General features: G+C 36.1%; 2 protein-coding genes across 5 annotated transcripts in view; one reads left to right on the top strand and one right to left on the bottom strand.

Moving 5' to 3' along the window:
* Positions 1-31: 31 nt before the first annotated feature.
* Positions 32-10,838, top strand: TAF1D (TATA-box binding protein associated factor, RNA polymerase I subunit D). Of its 3 annotated transcripts, XM_019632202.1 has the most exons (9): positions 32-174; positions 2,290-2,419; positions 3,169-3,544; positions 4,359-4,534; positions 8,863-8,910; positions 9,291-9,332; positions 9,925-9,991; positions 10,411-10,463; positions 10,697-10,838. In XM_019632202.1, exons 2-8 carry the CDS (start codon positions 2,361-2,363, stop codon positions 10,414-10,416), a joined length of 774 nt encoding a protein of 257 aa, XP_019487747.1. In that variant the 5' UTR covers positions 32-174; positions 2,290-2,360; the 3' UTR covers positions 10,417-10,463; positions 10,697-10,838. The 3 variants fall into 3 exon arrangements, with proteins under 3 accessions (XP_019487747.1, XP_019487748.1, XP_019487749.1); XM_019632203.1 differs by lacking the exon at positions 9,925-9,991 and having other exon boundaries at positions 33-174; XM_019632204.1 differs by lacking the exons at positions 9,291-9,332; positions 9,925-9,991 and having other exon boundaries at positions 33-174.
* Positions 10,789-10,886, bottom strand: part of CEP295 (centrosomal protein 295) — a 50,160-nt gene continuing 50,062 nt past the window's right edge. For both annotated transcript variants that reach the window (XM_019632195.1, XM_019632188.1), the window contains one exon: positions 10,789-10,874. In XM_019632195.1, the coding sequence (XP_019487740.1) occupies positions 10,836-10,874 (39 nt within the window). In that variant the 3' untranslated portion in view covers positions 10,789-10,835. The remainder of the gene's footprint in view (positions 10,875-10,886) is intronic.

The following is a 10,886-nucleotide window of genomic DNA, read 5'->3' as shown; positions in this document are numbered from 1 at the left end:
GGCCCCATTATTAAGTGGGTCGCGCGGTTGGTTCAGCCTTTTGCTCAGCGGTCGTCGGTTTGTTGGAGAACTGAGCCCGGAAGGTTGCTGAGGCCTGGGGTACGGGGTGCGAGTACGCTGCCGAGTCCCGTAGTGAGCCGCTCCTTGGTGTAAACTGACTTCCCGCCTGGATTGGTAAGGAAGAGAACGTGTCCGCACGGGTCTGGCTGGTCAGGGAGGGGTTGCTTTTCTAGCTTTTCCCGGGACCCTGTTGAGGGTGGAGGATCGAGCGGAAGAAGTCAGGCCTTGAGGGTGGAAGGCTCGTGGGTGTCGTGGGCGTGATCCATTGTGTCAGGGTTGTAGATGTTAAAATGTAGACAAACACAGGTATGCTGAGTTAATTAGTGCGAAGTAACAATTTACGCCATTTCCCATGCTCGAGGTTCGGTCCTTCCTGGAGACACGCCCCAAGGTCACACATGGTAAGTGGCTGATACAGTGCATTATCTGGCCACGTGGCCTCTCACCACAGAATCTTGGAATGCAAAGCGACTCTTCAGTAGGAATGCTTTTTACACAAGTTTCCGAAAAAGTGGCTTTTGAGTTAACTCCACTTTATTTAACCTCAAGAATGCCAGCAGTGTCTTAGGGCCCAAATTTTGTTGAATTTTGCTATTTTATCCTAAGATTCCTTTCATCTTTACTTACTTGCCATTCGCAGGTATACAAAAGTGGCAGAATGATAGCATCCTCTATAAGATGCAACATTAAGTTAGATGTTATCTTTTGTCAATGAAAAAAAACGTTTAGCCTAAGAGAAAGCTTATAAGAATTTATTTGAAGACAGTTGCCAGGAAGCAAAGTCTCAACGGATTGAGAAAATGCTCCGAAAAATGGCCTTTGTGCAACTTATACATTAGAATCAAGGGAGCAAGTTTACATGAAATTACATTGGTTTGTAGATGGGGGGGAGGGGAGGGTGGAAGAAAGCAAAGCGGGGGAATCTCTGGGATTGGATAAAAAATAAAATAGACACACACCACTTTTACAAATTGGTGGGTACAGGATAGTTAATAGTATTTTACAGCACATAGAGATGGTATTTGGGGAACAAGATAATAATGAGGGATTTTGTAGATTCCTGCTCTGGTGTGATGGGTTGTGCCCTCTGGGGGGAGGGAGAGGTCTGGAAAAAGATTACTCTGATATTGCAAGAGTATGTTATCTTAGATGCAAAAACAGGACAGACAGTTTCACTTAAGGTAAAGATTGACCTTTGTTAAGCTACAGGCCAAGGATGTGACTACCAGCCACGACTTGCTTTTAATTAGGAATTATTATGTTCAGAGGGTCTTATGTGGTTATTTGTCAGTCTCCTGAGCTTGTTAGGTTTAATATGTCACCCCTTTTCCATCCACACTTTTTGAAAAATTATTTTGTCCAAAGTATTGTAAAATCTTCCAAGGAGATTTCTTAAAAAGACAAAGGGCACCATTGAGTCTTAGTCTTTTTTTTTTTTATTTTAGCTGAGCCATCCTGCTACCTGTTGGCAGCTCAGCGGCTGCTCAGCTCGGGCTGGATTCGAACCGCTGGTGCTCAGAGCTCAAACTCTTGAGCGAGCTCTTAACCAACTGAGCCACTCAGCCGGCCCGAGTCTTAGTCTTTAATTGAAAAGTTTGAGAATTCAGAACTTTTTAATTAATACCCATAATGGCAAAGATAATGTGTCAGGAAAGAAGTTTAGGTGATTTTGATGAGTCCTACGTAGTATGAATGGAAAGAAACCATAAATGAAAATTCCAGACTAGGAGTTGAAAGTGTGGTGTGTTGGATGAAGATAGTAAATTGTGATTATTTTTCCTGGTATATTGAGGCCACGATTTGCCTTCTTGCTTTGTATAAAAAAGTTTTTCCTAGGAGTTCCTTTCTGCTCTTGGGAAATGGCTTTTGGGCCACTAATTGTATGTTATACTCATAATTGTACATTACTATATGGCTAATGGTGAAATTATACTTTTTACTGTTATGGGAAGATGTTTGATATTTTTCTTGGGAATGACAGTACTTTTCTAGAATCTTGTTCCATTGGATAGGTTTGGAGACAACTTGTGAATAAAATTCGAGATTTTAAAATTTTGATCTGAAAAGGATGCTTCCTAAATGAAAATATTAAAGGCCTGCAAATGATTTTTGCCTTTACATAAAATGGCATAACCTGACTACATCAGATTTGGCATTCTTCGATATTAGCTATTTGTGCTGGCATTTATTTGTTCAGGGAAACTACATACATATTTTTTATATTGTCAGAAGCTTGGTTAAAGCAAATAACAAGTGACGGATAAAACAATTTTGAGAGGGAGTTGGAGAATACATCAGGAATGGATTCTCTTGACTATGTAACAGCATCTGATTCATCTATGGAAATAGAAAATCAGAGGTAAGTGCATTTTTTTGTATCAATCACCAGTGTTTTTACTGGAAAATAACTAGATTCGATGATAATGTTTACTGTATTTGAATTACCAGGAAAGCATCAATCATTGTAGATGAGTGGTAACAGTAATTTTCAAGAAGTAGGAAAGAAAAGAAAAACCTGGTTTACACAGACCTTCAAAGCTTATCTACTTATATAGTTAATAGTGGGATAAATTCTTACTTAACGCAGGAAAATGAGTGTATTCTCTGGGCCAACTTAGTATCTCTTGCTGACTAAATAACTAATTTTATAACAAGAAAATGGACGTCAGTGGGGAATCTTGCTTAAAAATCAGCTTGACTCCCGATATTGCAAGGATGCTGGCTTATGTCTTTGATGGTGGTGTCTCCTTACTGCATCCATTGTTTTCACTGGGAAATTAAATCAGCATTTCTAGTATCTTCACATCAGATACCTACTAGGCAACTCTTATTTTATTTAGAGGCTTTATTTAAAGGAGCCTCCAGCAGTGAACAAGACTGCCTATGTAGAACTTGTAGTTCTCTTGGAAGATTATTTGGTGAGTGCTTTGGCATTTGGGGCCATTTTAAAGTAGATGGTCAGAATTAGGTGGTTGGCTAGTACTGAGCCCATCTTTAAAAATTGTCTTGAACATGTTTTCCTGCTTTGGTGGAAGAAAAGTACTTTACTGGTAATAAGCATTGTGTTATATATAGAGGATGCAATTAAGTTTCCCCTTTTTTTTCTAGTGATGACTCTTCCTCTGGTAGCAGCTTATTTAAAACTCAGTGTGTTCCTCACTCACCTAAACGGAGGCAAAGAAACACTATTAGAAAGTTGGTTCATTCACCTGAAAGTGTTCAAGCAAGAGATTCATCTAGTGACTCATCTTTCGAACCAAGACCATTGACTTTAAAAGCTATATTTGAAAGATTCAAAAAAAAGAAACGTAAAAAGAGGAAATATAAGCCAACAGGAAGACCAAGGGGAAGACCAGAAGGAAGGAAAAACACTAGAAGGTCACAAATAAATAAACAATTTGAAGATAAAGGACGTGGGTTCCCATTTTTAGAATCAGAAAATGGGAGAAAATCACTACCTTGGAGAAAAATTTTAAGCTTTGAGGTGAGTCAGTATTTTACATATGTGGATACACCATAGCAAAAGCACCTGCGATGATTTCTTGGTCACTTAGATTTTGATGTACCTGACTTACTGCCACTTAAAAACCACCCCATTCTTCAGCTCAGACTTCACTTGGGCTTCTGGGTAGAATCTTCACTGGTATATTCAGTGCCTACCTATACATGAAGTGCTCCAAGGCTGTTGATGTAAAATCCCTTGATCTCATCCTATCAGGTTTTCAACATCCCTAAAACTCAGATGATTCCCAATTGTACCCTAGGTCAAACCCACGCCCACCTTTCATTTTGATGTTGAGTAACTTTCATAAATTTGATTTTCTTACAGATACTGAGTATTCAGTTTTTGACAAAATTGCCTAATAAATACCCTAATATTTAGCAGAAAACTCAAATATTTGAGTTAATGTTTGTATAGTTAACTTATGATCCCTTGATCTAGTATCTGATTTATTTGTAGAGATTAATACTCATTAACCTTTTATGTTTTAAGGTGATTATAATAAACATTAGAAATTGGTTTTTCTCTGCAGTTGAGTGTCTTTAGACTTGTGCTTGTTTTTCTTGGTACCAACTTAGGTAAGTCTGCTAACTTGATAGGTAGCATTGAATTCTTTTACAACCAGCATTTGATATATTGCATGCGAGCTGCATGTGGCAGAGTAGTTAAATCAGGATCACTAAGTTCTTGGTAAGGTGTTCCTTGCCATTTTGGAACATAGGCATCTGCTGAGTGATCGAGGAAAAATTTATTTTGTAACGCCATGACTTAAAAATATGGTGGTTTTGATACACAGCAAGCAGTGGCAAGAGGATTTTTCAACTACCTTGAGAAACTGAAGTATGAATACCACCTGAAGGAATCCTTGAAACAGATGAATGTTGGTGAAGATTTAGAAAAAGATGACCTTGATAGTCGTAGATATAAATACTTGGATGATGATGGATCCATCTCTCCGATTGAAGAGTCAGCGTAAGTTTAATCGTGTGAAATGATTTTGGTCATAGATTTTACCAATTACATTTTAAAGTTAATTGCTCCATATAATGCTACTTGTTTATACTTTAACAGTGATGTGAGCACAGGATCAAGGAGCTTGGCACATGACATTCATTTTGGGGTGTTATACATGACAGCATAGTTTTTCTCCTTGACTAGAATTGCTACTTAAGTTGTATGTCATAGCAGTATACTATTAATTGGACTATAGAAGATTTTGTCATCTGAGTGATGGTATATTTAATATTACAGAGGAGAGGATGAGGTTGCAACGAATCTTGAACATGACGATGAATGTGATATTAAATTAGTGGTAAGTGACATCCCATTTCATTTTGGAAGGGCAGCAGTTGGTAAAGGAAGAATTTTATCCAGTAGTTATTGTCTTATAGTCTTATTTAATTTTTGAAAGGCTCAATGCATTTGGTGCAGGGAATGCAATAAGAAATATGAATTTTTGGGACAGTTGGTGAGAACATGGACTTTTCAAATCTGTTAAATTTTAATATGTGGTGTTTGCTACTAGGATATCAAATGAGTAAATAAAAGTTAACTTGGATTTTTATAATGTAGATGTAGTCTTCAGGTTATTTGAAATAACTACAGCTCAGTTATGTGTAATTACTAAGGCAATCAAGTTTTAGTTGCTGCTTAATACTGGTATTTTTTATGCAGGAGGATAATTATTTCATAGTAAGTTCTGAATTCCCAAAGAAGATGAAAGTATATTCAGACCAAGAACACAGTGAAGAGACTGCTGTGTTTAAAAAGAGTATCAAGTCAAAAAGCATTGGACAGAAGACAGAAAGACCTGAAAGGACTATAATAATATGAATGTCAAACAAGGTAAATAGAGAAAAAGAAATCTTACAGAAGGAAAGTAAAGATAATGTGAATACATATGCCAGCACAGTGATAAAAACCTAAGGAGAAAACAAGAACCTGAACAAATTTGTTAAGGAAACTGCTAAAGAATAAGAAGTATTAGGAAAATAATTTTAAAACAATGAAGTTATTATGTATAAAAATTTTCACAGAAGAAATGATCACTTAATAAATAGGGTCCTACTGTTTTTGCTTGTATTTACTTATTTCAGGATTAAAAAACTTAAACGTGTCATTTAAGCATTGAATTAAAGAAGTATATAGAGATTGTAATCCTAAGAAGAAAATTTTAGTTACAGTAATCATGAATGCTTGACAACCAACCACACCCTCATTAGGATATCTGAAATCCCTACTGTATTTTTATCCCAGTTTTATTCAGACAAGTGACCTTTATTGTCAGATGTTTAGTACTGTAATGAAAACTCAACGAATTTCCCTTAACTGTAATATTTCAACTGCCACTTTTTGTCAAACCATTGTATACATTGTATTTTACAATTGCACTTGTGTTTGTTTTTGTTTAATTTGTAGTCAAAGACTTACAGATAAGTGCAAAAAATAAATCCTCTTTTGCAACCCAGAACTCATCGTTCAGTATGAGTTTTGATACATATAAGAAGGAACATGATACCAAAGACAGATTAAAGTGACCGGGAGCATTGATAAACATGAAAGTTGGTTCCAGGACTATAGAATTAATCATTGAAAAGCATAGGATACAAGGGCAAGAGGTCTCAACTGTATCGATTCAGTATTCTAATTTTAATGTTGACATGAAACAAAGATGCCTTCTTTTTTATTAGGGTTTTATCTTGAGAACACAATGTCTGGACTTAAAAGACATAGGTGAGTTCTTGGATCCGATTTGTTTAAACGTAGCACATTCTCAGATAATCTAAACCTCTGCATGTTTCATTATTAAAGACATTTTGCTAACTTTTAATTTATGATATGACTTCAGAAAATCTTAGGAGTCACATTTTTTTATAAGATTTTATTGGGGAATTGGAAGGGAACACACAAGTTGCTGTCCTTTTGTTCTTAAGTCTAGTTGTGGAGGACGTGGCTTCATTGGCCCATGTTGGTATTATCATTGCACTCTTTCCAGGGGAGGCAGTCGCTTGCCGGCCATTGGATGGTGGCTCAAAGTAGCTTACAGGAACCCACTGCTGCCTCCTCACTGCAGCCTACACCGTCGCCAGCGACTCATGGCAGCCCCACTCCAGGTCGAGCTTTTGTTCACAATCTGTGCTGTAGAGAGCACAGCATCGCTGGCCCTAATGTGGGATCCAAACTGGGGCCCTGCTGCTCAGAGCTGGTGTCCAAGCCAACTCTTAATCCCAATGTGCCACTGGGCCAGCCCAGGAGTCACATGTTTTATGTTGATACTGTGCCAGCTTCACTTCACTTGCAGGAAAGGGTCTGAAAACTAAGTTAGGTTATAGCAATAATCAGAAACTTGGGTGTTGCCACTTTAGGTATATAACTATTTTTAATTAATGCCTAATGCAAATTGAGGTAGATTTAATATTGTAATGTTAGAAGACTACATGGGACATAAGATTTCAAAATTTGAATGTCAATTTTTAATTAAAAAGCCCTGATTTGTCTTACAGTGATTCCCAAACAGGACATAAATATCGCCACAGTGAAATTTTTCTGTATTTTTATACTTGCTTTCAAGTAAGGAGAAAATATATAGCTTTTGAATTGTGAGGCAAAAATTCAGTTAAAATTTTGCTGTATTTTGGGAATTTCATAGGTAAAACAATGCAGTATTGAAGTTCATAAAAATCAAGACTTCAGTTTATACATGGAAATCTTTCCCTTTGGATTATCTCTAGTAGCTACTTGATATTTTACATGTTTTGATTGTCAGGATATACTTATATGTGCCATTGTTAAAAATCTTTATATGATGATTTAAGTTCATTTTAAATGGGTGGATGTTACTAGTTTTGCACAATTTTGAACTCATTAAAGAGGCTGGAGCAGATCACAATTCTAATGTCTTTCTGTGGAGCGTTGTTTATATCTTTTTAAAAGTGTAAATAATGGTTGAGGTCTATCCCGATGGGGCTTTTTCTGTAGACCTACATCGTTGGAAACGCCTCATAGAGTAAATACTTGCTTTCTTTTACTCACAGAACTGTGTGTTAGATCTGTGGGAAGGAACGGCAAGACAGCTGCTAAAACCATGAAAGGCCTAATATAGTTAATTTTTTCTGTCTTAGGTATTGGTATATCCCAGTGATCTGTACTATTCTAGGGTGTGATAGCTTAGGTAAGTTTAATTGGTGACAGTATATTCTTGCATTGCCATTGCAGTTCAGATGATGAATTTAACTGTTCAACTGCTGGATGATACAGACATGAACTAAAACTTAATTCTGACAAAACTGAACATAGCTCTGTAGGTTCTAGTTTTTAATCACACACTTGTCAATCTTTTATTCGGTATTTTCTTTGTAGGAGTGAATATGAGTTGAACTTAATCATGTTTAGAGGTGAGTGGAATATTAATTGAAATTTATTAAGTATTCTGAAAAAAAATGTAAATTGTGAGTACAGTAAGTCCTCAGTGATGTTGAAAGGTTCTGCAGCTTGAAGCAAAATGATGTATAAGGGAGCCATTTTTACCACAGGCTAATTGATAATAAACAAGAGATTAAGTTCCTATGTCATCTCCTCAGGGTTTCAGGGAGTATTGAACAAAAGGATATTATTCAAGGAGCTGCTTCATAGCATTCCATGAGTAGTGTTTATTTAGGTATAAAACAATTGTCAAAATCTTGGCAAAGTATTTTTCCTAATATTTGCATTTATACACATAATTGGCTTAAAAAAAGAGACTTCATGTTTGGGCCTACCAAATGAAAATGCCCCCTTTTTGCACTTATTAAACTGACAATTCCATATGGTTGATCCTAATTACATGTATACTTGGATATATTAAAACAGCAAAGGAATTTACCTAATAACCGTTTGAGCAACTGGTCTTCATTTCTACTGCAGAGAAAGATGGTGAGATGACGAATAGGTTTATAATACAATTAATGTGATTGCCTCACTGAAATGACAATTAAGGATTAAAGGTCAAGTTATTTTACCTGTTATATGAACTTAAATTTTTAGAGACTTGTGTGAGAATAAGTTTATTTTGGAAACTTGAAGTAGGCGTTCACAGTTCAGTCGCGATTGCACTGCATGGTATCTGCATTCAGCAGTTTCTTCCTGCTGGGTGTTCAAAGGACAGTGCGATATAAATTCAGTATGTGGCATCGTTGGTTTTCTTGTCTTCGTGCATGTGAAACCTGGTATTTTTATTGATACAGTATTCCTATAGTTTCTCATTCTGTTCAGTTTGACGTAATCTTCAGTAGGAATTAATTTAAATGTTTCTCTATTTCTAGGGTGTCTGAAATGAACCATGTAGAGCCATCTACTCTGACCCCAACCGTGTAAGGCTTTCTCTTTATTGCTTCTAGGAGCTTCTTTATTGATAGCATGTATCAGCAGAAACTTGTATACAGAAGCCTTTTGCATGGTGTACATAGAAGTTTGAGAAGAACTTTTCTAAAGCCTCATTCTAGATAAAAATGGGCACTGTTGTTGTTCATGGTGTCCGGAAATTAATGTGGCTACATTGAGACACAGGTTATGCTTCCATCACAGTGAGTTTATTGCAGTGGTGACAATGAGACCTGTAACATTGTTTGCTAGGCTCAGGGAGTAACATCTGGATGTAATATTAAAAGATTATAAGACTTAATATTAGAAGCAATTAAGGAATAATATATTTTAGATCATTTGTCAAAATAGCAATGTACTTAATTTCTAGGGCCTTAAACTGCTTGAAGAAATTCATTCCCAGTGATGATAGGTAAGATTTTAATTTATTCCCTCAAATTCCTTCCTAGTCTATAGGAAGGGATTAATGTTGAATTAACTTCAACATTAATGTCCTTGCATATATTTATCTAATTCTTCTAGCAGCCCATCCTGGTGGTTTATTATTACAAAAGATTAGATGTTAAATAGGCCTCTGTGTGTTTGTACTGTTGACCAGCTTGATGTTATGATGATGGGCAAAATGTTCAACTGCTCTGAATGGGCTGAATGAGAAGAGCCTTTCTGAACATCCATCTACATTAAATATGTGCTACATTTTAAAACATGAAAGCTTTAAGATAAAAGTTCCCTAAAACATGCATGTTTCCAAATAGCTGCCTTTGCAGTTAATGATCGGAGAGCATTTCATATCAGTTCAGTTGTTAATGGAAATAGATAAAGTAAAATTTACTTTAAATGAATTGGATTGAAAAGATGCTTTATTCCAACTATTTGCAGTTTTAAACCTGGAATTTTCAATACATGCTAGTTGGGAACTGGGTTTCAGGATACTTTAGAACCTGATAATCAACCTCATTTTTTAAAATTTAGTCCAATATGAACTTTAAAATCTTTCTCCATAGGTGGGGGGTTTTTGAAATATGTCCATATTCAAGTGGAGATCAAAGAAGCCCAACTAAAAGAATTATGGCAAGTTAATTTGTCCTGATCTTACCATACCAAATTAGTTGTCAAAGTATAATGGTCATTACCAAGGCTTTTAGAATGCAGTTTCTCATTTGCCGTGGACATGACCACAAAACATTTTTCCCACTAGGTTTTTTTTCTTTCTGCTACGTTGCTAGCATTCAGCCTATTGGGAACATTTTATTAACCCTTGTTTTATTTATATTGCCTAGAGCAGACTGTCCAATATAAATAATACAACCTGTATGTGATTTTGTAATAGCCACTGGAAATCAGCAAGCTTTTACAATAGCCATAGCTCATGGTTGTTATATTGAATAGTGAGTGCCTACATCTGTTGAGTCATGCAGATGTCCGTTGTCTAATCCTTTTGGGTGCTAGTTTGATGTGATTACATGATCATCTCTATTCCTGTTATATAGGACTGACAAAGTGACATGACAACTATGGATTGAGCAAAAATTGTATTTAAAAGGTATGTATACATTGAAAAATAGAAAACTTGATAGGTCATTTCAAAGAGAGCTTGTGGGATCAAAACCAGAAGCTCTTAACGCTGTGACCAAAGACTGAAGTTCTCCATAGGATGTAATAGTCACTCAATAGTGCTATGTTTTCCTGAGGAGATATATAATATCAATGAACGGTGATATGGGAACGTAAGTAAATGTCTCCCAAGTTTAACCACTGCCTACTTTTCTTTTTTAGGGATTACGACTCAAACTCAGGAACTAAGGCAGTGAGTGGAAGGAATCACAACATGGGGAATTCCTTAAATAAAAATTTATTAACTTTAAATAATTGTATGTATGTTACACATAATAAAAAAACTACACTTTCAACAAAGTCAGCATGTACTTTTGGCTCGAAGTTTCTCTAGTGTTTTCTGTGGAGAGAA

The sequence above is a fragment of the Hipposideros armiger genome, unplaced genomic scaffold, assembly GCF_001890085.2.
Source record: "Hipposideros armiger isolate ML-2016 unplaced genomic scaffold, ASM189008v1 scaffold_1097, whole genome shotgun sequence".
In the NCBI taxonomy this organism is placed as follows: domain Eukaryota; kingdom Metazoa; phylum Chordata; class Mammalia; order Chiroptera; family Hipposideridae; genus Hipposideros; species Hipposideros armiger.
Note: the sequence above shows the minus strand (reverse complement) of the source record. Positions and strands in the feature narration are given on the sequence as shown.

Excerpts from the sequence above, each read along its gene's own strand:
- TAF1D (XM_019632202.1), top strand. The coding sequence starts at position 2,361 with ATGGATTCTCTTGACTATGTAACAGCATCTGATTCATCTATGGAAATA. Across the intron at positions 3,545-4,358 it reads GAAAAATTTTAAGCTTTGAG|CAAGCAGTGGCAAGAGGATT; the intron begins GTGAGTCAGTAT and ends TTTGATACACAG. Across the intron at positions 9,333-9,924 it reads TTCATTCCCAGTGATGATAG|GTGGGGGGTTTTTGAAATAT; the intron begins GTAAGATTTTAA and ends CTTTCTCCATAG.